Source organism: Drosophila bipectinata, chromosome 3R (assembly GCF_030179905.1).
Source record: "Drosophila bipectinata strain 14024-0381.07 chromosome 3R, DbipHiC1v2, whole genome shotgun sequence".
NCBI lineage: Eukaryota > Metazoa > Arthropoda > Insecta > Diptera > Drosophilidae > Drosophila > Drosophila bipectinata.
Genome location: NC_091739.1, coordinates 4208965 through 4224002, shown reverse-complemented (window position 1 = coordinate 4224002; position 15038 = coordinate 4208965). Strand labels below are relative to the sequence as shown.

The following is a 15038-nucleotide window of genomic DNA, read 5'->3' as shown; positions in this document are numbered from 1 at the left end:
CCATTTCACGCCCAAGTGCCGTGGCCGCCTTGGTACCGTGTGTCAAATCCATTAACCTTCTGTTTACTTTTCTACGTCAAGCAGGGAAAAAATCAAAAGGACCCATACACAGACTCTCAGCCGTAGTGAAAGTGTTTTGCGGTAGAAATTTGATACTTTCACCAAATTGCGTTGCACACTTGAGGTCCTTCGAGTCAAGCTCTGGGTTGGACCTCCCCTCCACCCATAAATCTTACCTAGGCGTGGGCAAGTGGTGCGGGAAATGGAGCAGCAAATCAACCACACTGGACCACCCACCCACAAGCACACATACACTTTCTCCCGTTCATACACATATCCTGGGAGCTGCGAAAAACTCCTGCTCAGAAATGAGTATTAAGTTGACGTAAATTGCGGTCCATTACATTAGCCAGAGGAGGGACTCGGAAATTGGGTGGAGATATTTGGGGGTCTTCCAATTAACCTCGTGTCTCTGCTAATTGCTTTTGTAGTTCTGCTCGTAATTGAACAAATATTGAGGAATAATTTATGGGGAAGTAATAGATAAGAGATAATGATGGGAAGAACTGGGAAAATATAGTCTGTTTGGTTGTTTTGGAAATTCCCTAGTAACTATCCACAAAAAATGATTCCCTAAAATATTTTTAATTTATTTCTAGCCTATGTCTTATCTTATTACAGATCGTTTAACACTTTCTGTATGACTTACCTTATTTTCACAGATTAATATCTCAACCCACAAACCAAATAAAAGTTGTTTAATTAAATTAAAAAACGTAAATCCCGATTTTAGTCCTGTGATAAAATAAGAACTCAACGCAAGCATTAAGGAAATGAAAACCACATTGGGAGAAAAAACAAAGGAAAAGCCAAGGAAAACGTAAATGATTTAAGAACTTTATCGGACATCGGCGACCAAAAAAAAAGGAAAAAAAACTGGAAGTGGTGGAGTTGAAAAGGACACTTGCCAGGAGCTTAAAAACAACGCTTGTAGGTGATTATGCAGCACATAATTTATGCAGGCAGCCAGGAGCAGGATCCAGGACCAGAAACAGGACAACAGAACAATGGACGAAAAAAGGAGCTGGCGACCTGGCGTTGGGCGAAACTGATTTAATTAAGCAGGTGATTAAAGTTGATGCCGGTTATTTGTAGCAGCCAAGAGCGCAACAAGAAGAGTCCACTTCGTCCTTCTGAAGCATCCTGTTGCTCTTTTTTTCTATTTCCGCTTTAAATAAGAAACAAGAAAAGTTTGACGGAACTCCACTAGACGGAACTTACTTTTGGATTCAAGATAAAATAAAATTTGATGACCAACGAGGCGTATACGTAATTTTTGATGCCTTTGACGTTGAAACATAAGTACCATTAAAAGAAAAAGAAAAAAGAAAGAAATTAAATGTGTATTCTTAATTTAAGTAAATCTAATAATGAGAGCTAGTGTTGTTTATTAAATCTTATTTTTAAAAGCCAATTCCAAGTAGGTTTGCATCCTTTTTATGTCCTTAAAATCTTTGTTTGTGCATCATTATTTTGATGACATATTTTGCACAAAATCGATTCATTTGAGGGTCAGCCCAGAGCGCACTCAACAATAAAACGCAAGAATCAACAATTATGTTAATTTCCTTTGTGGGTCAATGTCTCTCACACACACCCACATCTTCATCCCACACACATCCCACAGAAAGTGTCTAGTGTGTGTGTGGGTTGTATTTTATGGTTATATCTTGGCCAGAACTGTCAGCACTCGAGCCGGCGAAGACAGCTGCAGTGGGTAAAATAAATTAACATTATTTATGAATTTTCTTTTGGCGACTTTACACTCACGATCTTGGGCTAACAGCGATTGCTCCCACATTTCCCCTGCTGTTAGGTAGGATTTTCCACTCTACTGGCTAACAGTGAAAGTTTTCGCTCACTTTTTGGCATCCGCTCTCTTATCGGTACTGCGCATGTCCTACGCTGATACCTTGGAGACACGTGCCTGAAGTCAGCTTCAGATATATAATGTACCTTACGCATCCACCAATCTACCTGCGTCAGAACCCCCATCCCCCAACGGCGCCACCCCCTCCCCATCCTTTACATATATATTGGCCTGTGTGTGTGTGTGTGTGTGTGTACCTGCTTTAGGTGTTGGCTCATCGTCTTCGTTTCCATCGTCGTCGTTGTGGCATCGTTTCCGTTGGCGCAAAGAGAGCGGCATGCTGTGCCGTAGGTGCCAGCTGCGCTGCTACATCTCTCTCTTACCTGTGCCCCACTCCTGCGCTCCCATTCCACTAGCCCCCCTTTAACCGTTCCCAGCTGCAACCTCAACCGCAAGTAACAGTTCACCGTCTCATTCGTCGTACGTTTTTCGTTCGTTGGCTTCGCTCTCACACATACCGTCGCACACCGACACACATACACAATCAGAGACAGGTTGTTGCCTGTCCTGCTGGCTCGCTTGCTCTCGCTGGCATATATGGGTTGGTCTACCTACGCTTTTTAAGGTGAGCACGAAAATGTTGGCAGCCAACCAAAGCCAAGCACCTTCGAGGGGGGTGTAGGGGGTGGGGTGGGGCTCGTGTGCTTTTCCGACGGCGAGGAAAAACCTCTTCCTCGCGAAAGCCTTGCAATTTGATTTATGGCTGCATAAAACTTAGATTGCACTCTTAAGGTCGTTAGTGAATGGCTAGAACGGGAATTCTATCGATTCAATCTTCATTTTCGCAGAGGTTCGGTTTTCTTCTAATTTCCTACTTTCTCCCCCGTCCTCTGGCTTACAGCCCCTACTCTTCTCTCACCTTTTCCGTCTTCCCCATCAACGTCATCGTCATTTTCCAGCATCGTGTCCTCGTCAACGTCTCGTCTCATCTCTCTCGGCTTTCACCTTTCTCCGCCTTCAGTGGTATGCGTGAGTGTCTGCCTGTGTGTGTGTGCGAGCTGGTGAGGTGCTCTCATCTCGTCTGGAGTTTTTGTGTAGCGCAGATTTAGGTGCGCAGCTTTTGCTCGTTAGGTACTCGTTTTTTCTTCTACGTTTTTTTTACTGCTCCTGCTGTCTTAGGTAAATACAAATGAGAAAGCAAAGGGGCCAGAGCAAGAAGGCACGATGTGCGACAGAGAGAGAGCGAGGGCCAAGAGAGAGCAGGTGCGCTGGGACTCGAACCAAGCCAAACTAAACCAAACCAAAGCGAACCCAACCCAACCCCGCCAGCCGCCAGGACCGGAAGGTGTGTCTCTCCGAGTGCGTTAGGTGCTCGCCAGGAAAAGCTGGAAAAGCGGGAGCAGCTGGGGGAGCAGCTGTGATTTATGCCAGCCAATGGACGAGCTCCTGGCTACGTGAGATAGAGGTGGGTAGGTGTGACACTGCCACTCTCCATCTCCGTCGCTCATACGCCACGTGGGCTAAAAAATGGCGACTCGGCTACTCGCACCTATGAGCGCTCAGCTCTCGGCCAAATTGGAAAGGGGCAAACTTTTCTAATTAGCCAGAGTCAGAGGGGAGCCGGGCGGGGGAAGAAATAGGAGCCCCGACAAGAGTGCGGGTAGGTGGGGGCTGGTGTGGGCGGTGGAAAAACTTTTGCCTAGCCCCTCGACAGACGCGCCTCTTTATGGATTTTCCGACTGCCCGCTGGGTGTTCTTTCCCTTTTGTTCCCTTTTTTTTTTTGGCCTTCTTTGCTCTTCCTACATTTCCCTCCGACTTTCGTCGGCGGTGTCAGTGTCCTCGTTAGGATGCTGGAGCATTTTCTTGTGCGCAGCGATTTTCCTCGACTCTTTTGTTGCAGATAAAATCGATAGCTCTTTATGGCAATTTAATATGACCTTCGTGGCTTACTTATACACATAAATTCTGTACTTTTGCTAGGCTCTTTATGGCCTCTTCTCGCTTTCGCCCTACTTCGCCTCCCTTGTAGGCAGTTTTTGTTTATAATGCTGCGTTTTCCCCTCGTAATTCTGTGCTGCTTTTTGCAATTGCGACGTTCGACTGTTTCAACAGGTCGTATGCGCAATCTGTTACCGCCCGTTTGCCATTTTTGGCTGTCCTCTGGCTAAAGGTCAGCTATTTGACATTGAACTCGAATCTCTCTGTTCGACAGCAATTGAACTCTTTCTTTCTTTGTGTGTCTGAAATCGCGGCGACCATCATAAGCAGATATCTATATATATCTATAAATGGGCTTTTGATCTTTACTCGGATCAGAAATCTTAAGGAATGAGATTTTTCAAGCTCAATAAGGGTTTTTAAACTTCAGAGTAAAATATATAGATACATATCTTAGATTTTAATACGGTTATATCGCCATAGTTAATTTATTTTTAGTAAAATCTTAATCTTATTTTTAGAATATCTTAACCTTAATGCTTATATACATACATTTATGAATGAACTTCAACCTGCATAACAATTTATGCTTAAATATTATTGTTGCTTATTGTTAAGAATCGTATTTACTTTTTACTTAATTTTGTTTCTTTTGACTAATCTCCACTTTTAAAATTTGACCCTATTCAGAGGTGGTGGTCAGTATCTTTAACTCGTCACCCACTCCAATGGCCACTTTGAGGTTTGTCTGCTGGCACAAGAACATGTCCCACACTTACTCATTCCAATCCTGCCCCTTGAGTCCGACAATAAGTCAGGGCATTAGTCGCTTGAGAAATTGTCTGTTTACCTTGTTGGGCAGTCGCCATTGCCATTGCTGTTGCCGTTTCCAGTTGTGCAGTTTGCCAAATGGCACTCAAAGCGCTAAAATATGAAAAATGAGACGCAGGAAGCGAAATTACAAGCCAGCGCCAGGAGTATCCTGCTACCATTCAGTTATCCTGCAGCACCTCCAGACTCCGGGGAGCAAAAAAGAAAAAAATAAAACCCGCAAAGTGGAGAGACCCAAATGAAAAGTTGAAGTAATAATTGTGCGGCGAAGGCGACGACGACGACGCCGCCAGGGGCAACCTTACACATTTTCATTTGGTCATGTCCGGTGGTGTCCGACGATGGGTAATGTTTGTCCAGACGACCCCAAGTAGCCCAACACACGTTCTCATCCTTGCTTACACACAGATGCTACGCTTTTGTTTTTTTTTTTCAATGGGTATTATGGGGTATGCTGTTTTTAAGAGTACTTTATGGTTAAAAAATATATACCTTTTATTGCTTTACATTTAAAGATATATAAAACCGTGGGCTTATACGTACTTGTAACCATTATTATAATTTTTTAAAAAGTATATTTTAGTTTAGACTCCGGTTTATGATTTCCATTTTGCCTTTTTCCCCCACTTCGTTTTCCTGCACTCTGTCATCACCAAATGTTGCCAAGCATTTCTGACCATTGGTCAGAAGAAAAGTAGTTGGGAAGACAACCGGGCGGGCAGAGGGAAAAAGGAGCAGGGACACCTCTAAGTGGACTTCATCAGATGCGCTTCGCCGAACGTTGGCGGCGGCATCATAATCATTCCGTCCTGCTCATCATCTTCTCGCTGATTCTCTATCTTCGTCATGGGTTTGTTTGCTTCCCTTTGCGGTTGCCATTTTTGGGGTCAAAGTTCCGGCACGCCATTTCCCATACTCCTCCATCTGCTAACTGTGTAAAGTCCTTTGGTCTTTATTTATCTTTAAGATTTTCAACTCAGTGCACAGGTTTTTTGTCCAGTCGCTGACTTATGACCACAACAATGCGTCAGTCTGGTTGCTGGACATGCCTTCAAAGGCATACACTGAGCGAAAGGGGTTACGAATGGCATTGGACAAGTTAAAAAACTAGCACAAAATGTGTAATTTATATTAAAAAATGTATTTTTGTCAAGGAAAACTTTCTGAAAGTCCTAAGTGTATATAGCTCCTGAGATTTTTGTCACTGTCCACTCGAATCTGCCATTTGCCACATATCCTGGCCTGAGTATCCTGCGTGTTTGTGCGGCTGGTCTTGGCCCAGCTAAGTGGAAACCGTAGTTTTTCTTACTTATGTCCTGGCAGGAGTGCGCGACTCATAAAGATTTGTGTCTGCGCTCTAATGTCATAAGTCAAGTGCCGGTCGCAGTTCACGGACTCACGTGTCCTGTTTTTCCTGATTTCCCTTGTACCACATATTCCCTTTTTTCTACTCCTGAAAGAACTCTTTCTAGAGTTTAATTGCGAGAGGGCATTAAGCAATTACTGCTAGTAGCTACAATGGACTTTTGGCTTTAATTTAATTTGTCACACTTTGTGAGTGCAGACAACTTTACACTCTGGCCACAACGAAGTAGACCAGCTGGCAGGTCCCCAAGGGAGCGAATTGAGTGGTAAGGGCAGGCAGATTGTGGCCTGCCGAAGCCATTTTCAATTTGACTATGCCGGAAGTTACCTGCTGGCGCCAACATCTTACACACACAGTCACTGGGTCCGGCACTGAAGTCATTTCCTGTGCACAGACTGGTGTCCCAGTCCTGGCCCCCTGAAGTCCTGTCCAGTGGCTTTACGAGCAAGTGTCCCATGTGGCCAACAGGGACTAGATTAAATTGGCATCTTTTGTTTTGGAGTGACTTTGTTCTCGCAAATGAGAATGTGAGCAAATTAAAAGTTGGCCAACTGGGAGATGGTAAAAGGGCAGGTTATATAAGCATCAGCAGTAGCACTTCTCACTCTGTTTAAATAGTTGAGCCATTCATCAAGGCAACTTGAATTAATGCCTCACATTTTCAGACTCTTCCACCGATTAATGAAATATTTACAAGCTCAATTGGCTAGACAATGAATGCTGATTTATTTGTGGCCTGGCTTTCTTATCTTCACACTTAATATGTCCTGAATGCTCGACTGTTTGATCTTAACCCTTTGCCGAGTGATTTCCTTGGCATGTCTAATTGAAAAAGTTTGAGCCCGAAAATAGTTGACGAGCGGAATGCGACAATTCGGTAATGCGACTCTGACTGGCGACTCTGTTGCACTTTGCATCATTTTGGAAATGCGGTTCACTCTGAACAGAAACTTTTCTTAGGCTCTAAACTTTGCTTGCGGTTTCTGCAGGCCTTGGCTAATGCAATTCGGTCTGGCCTTATCGGATTCTGGTCGGATTAGAATTTTGCCGGATGGTGGTTGGTCAGCAATTTATGATACGCACACTTTCAATTTTCCTTTCGATTTCTCTGGACAGGCTAATTGCCCGATACGCTTCGCATACGATATTATATATAAATCCGGCTGGGCTGGGCCAGACGGAACAAAACAAGTTAATTAAACGCTTCCGTTTTCCTTTCGCTTTTTGCATGTTATCAGTGTCCTGGCATCACTCGGTCCTTCGGGCTTGGTCCTTAATTACGGAGATTTGTATGCCGCTTCGGACTTTCACTTCTCTGCATGTCTCGGATTGCGTCTCACACATGTTTGCGGGGACGTTTTTATATGGAAATTTATTATTTATTAACATTAATTATGGGGGTCAGTGGTGTAATTGAAGAAGCCCATTGGCCGAAGTTCGGGTTTCGGCTGCTGATGTCAGCGCGGCCAATTAACTGAACATTTGTGGGCAGAACACATTCCTATGGGCTCAAAAGGAGTTAAAATGGAGACATGTTAACCAGATTTTCACAGAAAAAGGAACATTAATATGCCAAACATAGGCGCAACTCTATTTAAATGCTTCAAGCATATTGGCCTAAAAACGGGGATTTATTTATGGCTTGTAATTGTTTTCAACGGATTACACTTTTCAAGATGTACATGACTGATAAATTCCTTAACCATTTTTGAAAAGTAAGTCTAAGCCGCGTTACTTAGCGCGCTGAAAGCCTAGATGTTCTTCCCCAAAAAGTAGGCAACATTTTCTGTACTTTATACCTACTAGCGCATTAAACAGTTTAACATGCAATTAACACGTAAAGCTCTGGCACATGCTCATGTGTTAGTTTGCCCCGCACTTGTTGTCGTACGTGTTAATAAAACTAATTTGATTAGCTAACTAGTGTAAGTAGCGGTTTCCACTTGTCTGTTTGCCTATGCCAGCCACTAGCTCTCAAAATCCGCCCGCACATCCCTTCGCCCACTGCTCCATGTTTGCATTGCCTAAAACAACAACAGTCTGCTAGTGTTTCGGGTATCAAGGGGTTGAGGTGGGGTGTGCCGCACACGTTTGGCATTAATTTAATCCTTCCGCAGAATAAAGTGATATCGCCCTCGAAAGCCAGCCACTAACAAGGCAAACACATTAAATATTTATGCAGACATCAGCACTCAGACACACTAGCACACTCACATATGGGAAATTAGTCCTTTAAAGCTGGTGCGGCAGTATCCAGTGTGTGTGAGAATTTTAATTGCTGTCGTCAAAGGCTGAGGTAAGAATAATTGCAAGATTGGGAATAATGTGCCAAGTTTGGTGGATACGAGTCGGTGGGGAAGGTTGATTACATCAAAGGGCACCCATTCGCACTTTGAAGTGTCAACAGGCAACGGAAGGATATCCAAAGGCAGGAGACAGCAGGAGCAACAACAGCCACAGTCCTGTTATCCATCAAGGCATCTTTCACTTTTGTCAGCGAAATAACAATGGCCTCTTAATTACACCAGTGAGTGTCGCTTTTTTCATGTGTGATTACTATGGGTATAGAAGAAGGATCACTGTGGATAATACATACATTTTTGAAAGAAGAAAATAAATTGAAATCTTAAACATGTAATATATAATTTATATTTAATAATAATTTATATTACTAATAATCTCTTTGTTTAACTTCTTTCGTTAGGGTGTTTTTCTGAATATGACTTAAATAAAATACAGCTTAAAAAATACTTTATTATTTTATTAGTAATTTAAAAGACTTTTCTGCCAGTCTTATGAGAATTCCACAACTTCAAGTGTTTGTTTAGTCAGATGTTTGCTTGACACTTTTCTTTTGGCTTCCTTTGCTTTGCAGATTCTGCTTTTGGCCAGCACTTGTTGGCAAGTTTTCTTTTTGCCTCTTTGGCTTCCTTTTCTTTCCCTTTGGCCTTTGCCTTTGACTTGGCCTGGTATAATGAGCACACATTTGCCGAAGTCTACATCCGTATGTGAGGATCTGCCGACAGGATGTTAATTTCAATTTAAATGCTGGCCAGTTCCTTGAGTTCCCATGGCCCCGAGGCGAATGTCTCAAGCAACTTTGTCCAGTTTGGGCCAACTTCCTTGGCTCACTTTTGACTGGCAATTGCATTTGACCAGAGTCGAGGCCCTGCGGCCTTGGTCTTGACTTTAATTGGATTCTTTTCGGATAAGTTTGAACTCGGGCCAAGTTGAAATGAATTCATTTTGAAACAGGCCTTCCTGGAAGTTTGTTTTCCTCTTGAATTTAATTCCATTGCTGATCTTTGGCCACTCATTTGGCTAATTAGAACGGCATAAACAAACAGACTCAGCTTTTCACAGATATGAATTATCGGTTCGAGTATAGCACACCGTCATGCCACGCCCACCATCCTCCGCCCCGCATGACAGCTCATAACTCATGTATCGAACTTGGTTTCAGGCTTTGGTTTCGGGCTAAATCTTGGAGCAGCCGCGGAAATCACGTACAGCCAGGATGAAAGTTGCCGGAGCCGTGGCATTATTGTCTTTTAAGCTAACCCAGTTTCCCGTCTCCGTTCGCCCTCCTTCCGTTGCCATCGACCACAACAGCTAATTAACGTTAATTTATTAAATCAGTGAGCAAGTAAAGGCATCCGGGGAACTTTTGGGAAGGGGCTGGCAGCCAAAGACAGCGCCAAGATAAAACTTGCACACGACGCTGCTCGGTTCTGAGCTCAGGCTTAAGCACTTGGGTTTTTTCTCTACCCTGTACTACACTAGGTATTCAGGGGTATATTCTGTTCCTTGCTATTAAATCAAATTCAAGCTAAAACTTTAAACCTTAAAGTATGGTTACTTTAAATAATAACTTTAAAGCCCTTAGTTTTTTCAGATAATTAAGTCCCATCATATTACAGAGTATCCTTTAATCTATACTCCGGTCCTTACTTGGCATTCTTAGTTGTCTTAGCTGGAAAAGCATGAAAACCACACGCAGCAATTATTAATTCAATTATTTTAGCGCAAACAGCCACCTCAGACTAGGAGCAGGATTCCAGTGGCAGGACCAAGACGCAGGAAGCTGTGTGGCATAAATGAGTTCTCTGCGATTGTGCGAGTGTGTTCGAGTGAGTGGAGGAAATAGAGTAGCACAAACACAATTAAGACATCGCTGGGTAAGAGCACCGGGAATGGGGAGCCAACGAAAGGAGAGCAAATAAAGTGGCAAATTTAATTAGGAATCGGCAAAAAGAAAGCAGAAGTGCACCAGGCACCAGGACCCATCGTATTCGGGGGATAAAGTTGCTGATACCTGATGATGATAGCCCACATCCAGTCAGGGTTGCAGTTGCCGGACATGTGAATTAATAACAGCATCCGGTTCCGGTCAAAAGAGGCGCTTTTTGGGCTCCGTGGAGTTATAATAATAATATTAATAATGAGTGGCCAAAAAAGCAGCCGGAGCCAGCAGACGGCGAATGGCGGGCAACGTGTCCGTAACAACTTCCGGCACCGAGTTGGACATTTTATTGTCGCTGGAAAAGTTTCCCCCGGGGGGCCATGGCCGAATGTAGGTAAATTGTAAAATGCAAAAGTTTTGCCAAGTTAAAGTCACCTGCTCGGGTTCCCAAACTACTAAACAGTCCTTGTAGGGGGGAGGAAATCGAATGGCATGTCCCTTTTGTTTCAATTCACGGGCAGGACAATTGGCCAGACGGCAGAACAGGAGACAGGCAGGCAGCTCATCAGCCTTCAAGGTATAATTTGGCCGGGGACTATTTCATTTTACGGCCAAAGTGGCGCATTTGCATAAAGTTTTATTTTCTTTGACCCGCACTTGGGGATTTCTTTGACTCGCTTGTCCTTTTGCGTTTCCTTTGCCTTCGCCTTTGCCATAGCCTTGCCATCATCCTGGCTGATTTCCATTCGCATTTCGTCTACTTTGTCGCCAGGAAGTGATTTCCTGCAGCTGCAGCTATTGAAATTCAATATCTCTGCGAGGGGACCAACAAAATCCCAGTGGCGTTGGGTGTGGGTGTGTAACTTAAAGCTCTAGATCCCGGATTGGCTTTAACAAATGTTTGCACCACATCCCAGTACATCACACATCAGTCACCCACTCAATATCGAAAGGTAATTTGAAAATCAAACAAGGAGCGCCAAGGAGCCATGGCAAATCCTTTCAATTGCTGCAATTTGCTGGATAAATAGGATCAAAATCGAATTTAAACGGCAAACACATTTTCCGTGATTTCGATTTTGTTGACAGAACTTTTCACTCATGTTGCCGAATAAGCAGATTATTGCCAAAAAAGAGGGTTGTCTACCGCGCACCTAAAGCTCACGGATATGCAAACAAGGTCTTGGTCTTGGGGGTTTGATGGCAGCGTTTTTAAACGCCTCAGAAATATTTTAATTAAATTTCGCATTTGCACTTGAATGGATATTTCTGTGGCAGGCGAAACTATTTACGTGCCTGAAACAAAAGTGAAATCATTCGATTTTATTTATTTTCACTCGAAACTGGAAACTTTTGAGGCTCCATCTCCTGCGTCTTCGAGGGAAAACTTGCGCAAAAAGGCAACCGAAAACTTTTAGAGAAAACTTTCTTGGTTTTCCCATCGCCTTTCTGCCTCGCCCGCCCCTCCTCTTCCACAAACATAAACAAGATTAATTTCACATGTTTTCCAAGAGGTGGAGATGGGTTGGATGGAGGGTGGAAAAGCTGCTCGAGTTATTACTTTGATTATGTTTATTCTAGTCATGAAATCCGAATGCCCGTTTCATGTGCACTTCATTTAATAAGCCCCTGCCCCAAACTAAAAGCGCGAAATGATTTCCATAGCATTTTTGTCAGCTCGCGGAAGTTTTCCTCGGCTCGTGTGATTAGCCAAGTGAAAAAACAAGAGATTAGACAACTATTTCCAACTTCATTTTCGAGTGGATAAACAACTGGTTTGGAATTAACATACCTCATTATCCATTTAAGTGAGGTGAGTTGAAGAGAGGACTACCCTGGGGTTTCTGGATTTTAAAATTTAAATCATCATAATTAATATTAAGTTTCAATATTTCTTACTTTTGAGGCGACTTTGAAATGATCGCCAACTATTCTTTCTAATATAGTCACTAATCTAGGAACCGTCTGTGATCTTTCCACTATTTTGCCCATTGCTTGGCCAATTTGGCTGGGATCCAATGCTAGATTCCCACAACCCCGATATATCTGCATATACCTCAGTCGGTGCGATCTGTGGCGACTCTTAAGTGCTTTTAATTATGTCCACTTAAGTCTCAATATCGTCAGCTTCCGAAGTGCGCAAATCACGAAGAACCACACGCATTGCCATCGCGATCGTGATGGCGAAATGAAAACAGGAAAGACCCGGGGACTCGGAGGAACTCTCTTCTCTGCGCTCGGCGCACTCTAAATAAAGCATAACAATTTATGAAATTTTAATTTTTACACTTAATAACACGCCGAGTTATGGGCGCGCCAAGTGAAACGGGCCAAGCGAATTTGCCAGGAGAAATGGCAAAAAAAGTGAGATGTGTGATAGAATGGCCAAGGTAGGGAGACCCAAGGGGGCGAGGGCAACGAAACGCTTATAGAGACATCAATGTGAGACGCCCGGGCAGGTGGCCCCCCCTCCGGGCAATAGTGGGGCGAATAGTGGGGGCAACTTGTGTGGCACGGCCGCAGACGTTGGGCGCAATTAGAGACGCTCTATGCCCGCTATATTTGGTTTCCAACGGATTCCCGTGGAATATTCTCAAAAGTAGAGTGCTCGCACCGAAAAAAAAATTAATTTACTTTTTATGTATTTTTATTTCAACAACCTAACCATTAGTTAGTTACAAGTGACGAACAATTTTTTTAACTTTTAGTTATCAAAGTATTACATCTATCCGGGGACAACTCGATCGTCCGCATGAAATACGTACAAATTTCTCGAATACTGTACAGGACCTCTGCCCCCTTAATACGAGATAAAAAAGTTGACAATTATTTTAGTTAAAAATGCACCAAACAAGAATTTTCAATTTTAAAGCAGACCAACTATTGAAAATTCTAGTCGGAATATGACTAGAATACGTGTATCCCGGTCTTTTAAAGGTTTTTGTTGCAGTGCATTCCCGGATGAACGATTAATTTATGGAGCTGTCTCATGGACATGTTATACTATGTTGGGTCCCTCTCCAACACTCCTAGCACCTGGTAGGTAGTCCAGGCTGGAATTAGGAGGGGCTGATGCTGTTGGTGTTGTTGCAGCTTGCAATGGTAGCGGCGCTGCAGCTACCGGGAGCGGTATCCATCTCCGACGGATAGTCCGCGGAGACCTCGCTGGTGGCGTGGATCAGATCCCCAAGCATCTTATCCATGAGTTCCTGCTGCTGTTTTTCGAATTCGGCATGGAGATACTTTTGCTCGTCGGCCTGACGTGCAACCATGGACAGAAAGCGTTTCCTCTGCTCCTGGATTTCAAGTCGAGCTTGTTCGGACAGCGGAGTCCTAATGCTCTTGGGAATGTTAGGTTTGGGGACAACCTTCTGTTTCGCCAATGATTCTTCACGTTTTTTGGCCATGTTATATCTTCCCACAGACAATTTTTGGTCATAATTCTTGCGCCTCTCAGCAGCACTCTGGCACCTGGACATCGGTGGAGTGGGCTCGTAGCATGCCTCATGACCCGGGGTAATATAGGGTGCAGCTTCATCAATCTTGACTTTTTTTTGAATTAGAGGAATCTTACTACGAGGTTTGACCTTTGTCTCCTCCTTCAAGACACGGGATCCGGACTCTGAGCTGTCTGGTGTTTTGATAGGAGTCTTTCGCACTTCCAGCAAGCGCTGACCAGCTAACTGGTTGCGGCGCCACAATTGGTGGTGCAACTTGGTTGAGTCCACGCAAGTTTGACTGCGTCTTAAAATGGGCAGCTCTTCAGTCCCAGTCACCCAGCTGGACTTCTGAATTTCGCTTGGAGTACTTTGAAACTCGACCGCCATTTGTGGGGGACCCAGAAAGGTATCCTCCACGACCACTTGAGCGACAACAGGCTCCGGTTTGATTTTTCGCGGTTCCAAGTTTATGACCTCATCATTTTTTCCATTGTCATGGATCGTAGTTTCCGAAACACTCAACTTCTGACGGAAGCGTCCCATCACAATCAAAGGCTCAATAGCCGAATCAGTATTGGTTTCTTTGGTCTCCGAAGAGGGCTTCGGAGGCGGTGGCAGAGTCTCAGTTGAGGCCTCAAATGTAGCGCACGAATCAGTCTTCTGGACACACATCAGTTTCTTCTTTAAAGCGGCTTCCAGGAGCAGAACCTTTATCTCCAAGCGTTTCTCATTAGTCATCTAAGGTGAGGGAAAAACAAGAGCCTGTCAATACAAGCACTTTCCGAAACATGTTATTAATGCAAACCAGTGGCGGCAGAATGGGCTTTCCACCCAAGGTAAATCCGGATTCAAAGTCCGCGACAATATTCTTCTCCATCTCATTGTTTTCGTTTCGCTGAATTGCGTCATTGGCCTCTTGCAGCAGGTTGTCCATATTGAATAGTACAAATTTCAGGTATCAAAAAAATAGATGTGTCTTATAGATAGGGGAATATGGGAACAATTTTTTTTAGATGTGTCCAGTGTAGAGTAAAGTAATAGAATGAAGTAGGGAAGGGAATGAGGTCTACCTAACCTAGTGTGACAGTAAAAGTAGTATGAGTTTGTTTTCATGGCATACTATTTCCCCATTATTGGCTCAGAGAAATGGATTGTTTAGTAAGAGGTACGAATGGTAAGAACAACTTTGATATTTAGATTTTTTAAAAGTTTATAATTGATCAAAAATTTAATCCAAAAACATTGTGGATTTGAAAAGAAACCAAGAATTAAATATCAATCCAACACAGTTTTTAAAACTTTGTATTAAATCCTGGCTATTTCTTGCAGTGATGACCACATGCAATCCTCATCCATTTGGCAGTCCGTGTTCGTATTTGAGTCCACATCCGGACGGAGGCTGACAAATG

General features: G+C 43.6%; 2 protein-coding genes and 1 long non-coding RNA gene across 4 annotated transcripts; all 3 read right to left on the bottom strand.

The window, feature by feature from the left end:
• Window positions 1-4415: 4415 nt before the first annotated feature.
• LOC108127989 (uncharacterized) lies at window positions 4416-4801 on the bottom strand. The gene is made up of 2 exons (XM_017245337.3): window positions 4650-4801; window positions 4416-4596 (listed from the first exon to the last, which is right to left on the bottom strand). Exons 1-2 carry the CDS (start codon window positions 4799-4801, stop codon window positions 4518-4520), a joined length of 231 nt encoding a protein of 76 aa, XP_017100826.2. The 3' UTR covers window positions 4416-4517.
• A 2708-nt stretch (window positions 4802-7509) lies between these two features.
• Window positions 7510-12178, bottom strand: LOC138926754 (uncharacterized). 2 transcript variants are annotated; one of them, XR_011443381.1, is made up of 4 exons: window positions 12089-12178; window positions 8679-12033; window positions 8221-8562; window positions 7510-8155 (listed from the first exon to the last, which is right to left on the bottom strand). It is a non-coding gene; the product is annotated as an uncharacterized lncRNA (long non-coding RNA). The 2 variants fall into 2 exon arrangements; XR_011443380.1 differs by having other exon boundaries at window positions 8679-12101.
• Window positions 12179-12849: 671 nt separating this feature from the next.
• On the bottom strand, window positions 12850-14705 carry LOC108128018 (uncharacterized). Its single transcript, XM_017245372.3, has 2 exons — window positions 14435-14705; window positions 12850-14367 (listed from the first exon to the last, which is right to left on the bottom strand). Exons 1-2 carry the CDS (start codon window positions 14561-14563, stop codon window positions 13249-13251), a joined length of 1248 nt encoding a protein of 415 aa, XP_017100861.2. The 5' UTR covers window positions 14564-14705; the 3' UTR covers window positions 12850-13248.
• Between the last annotated feature and the right edge of the window lie 333 nt (window positions 14706-15038).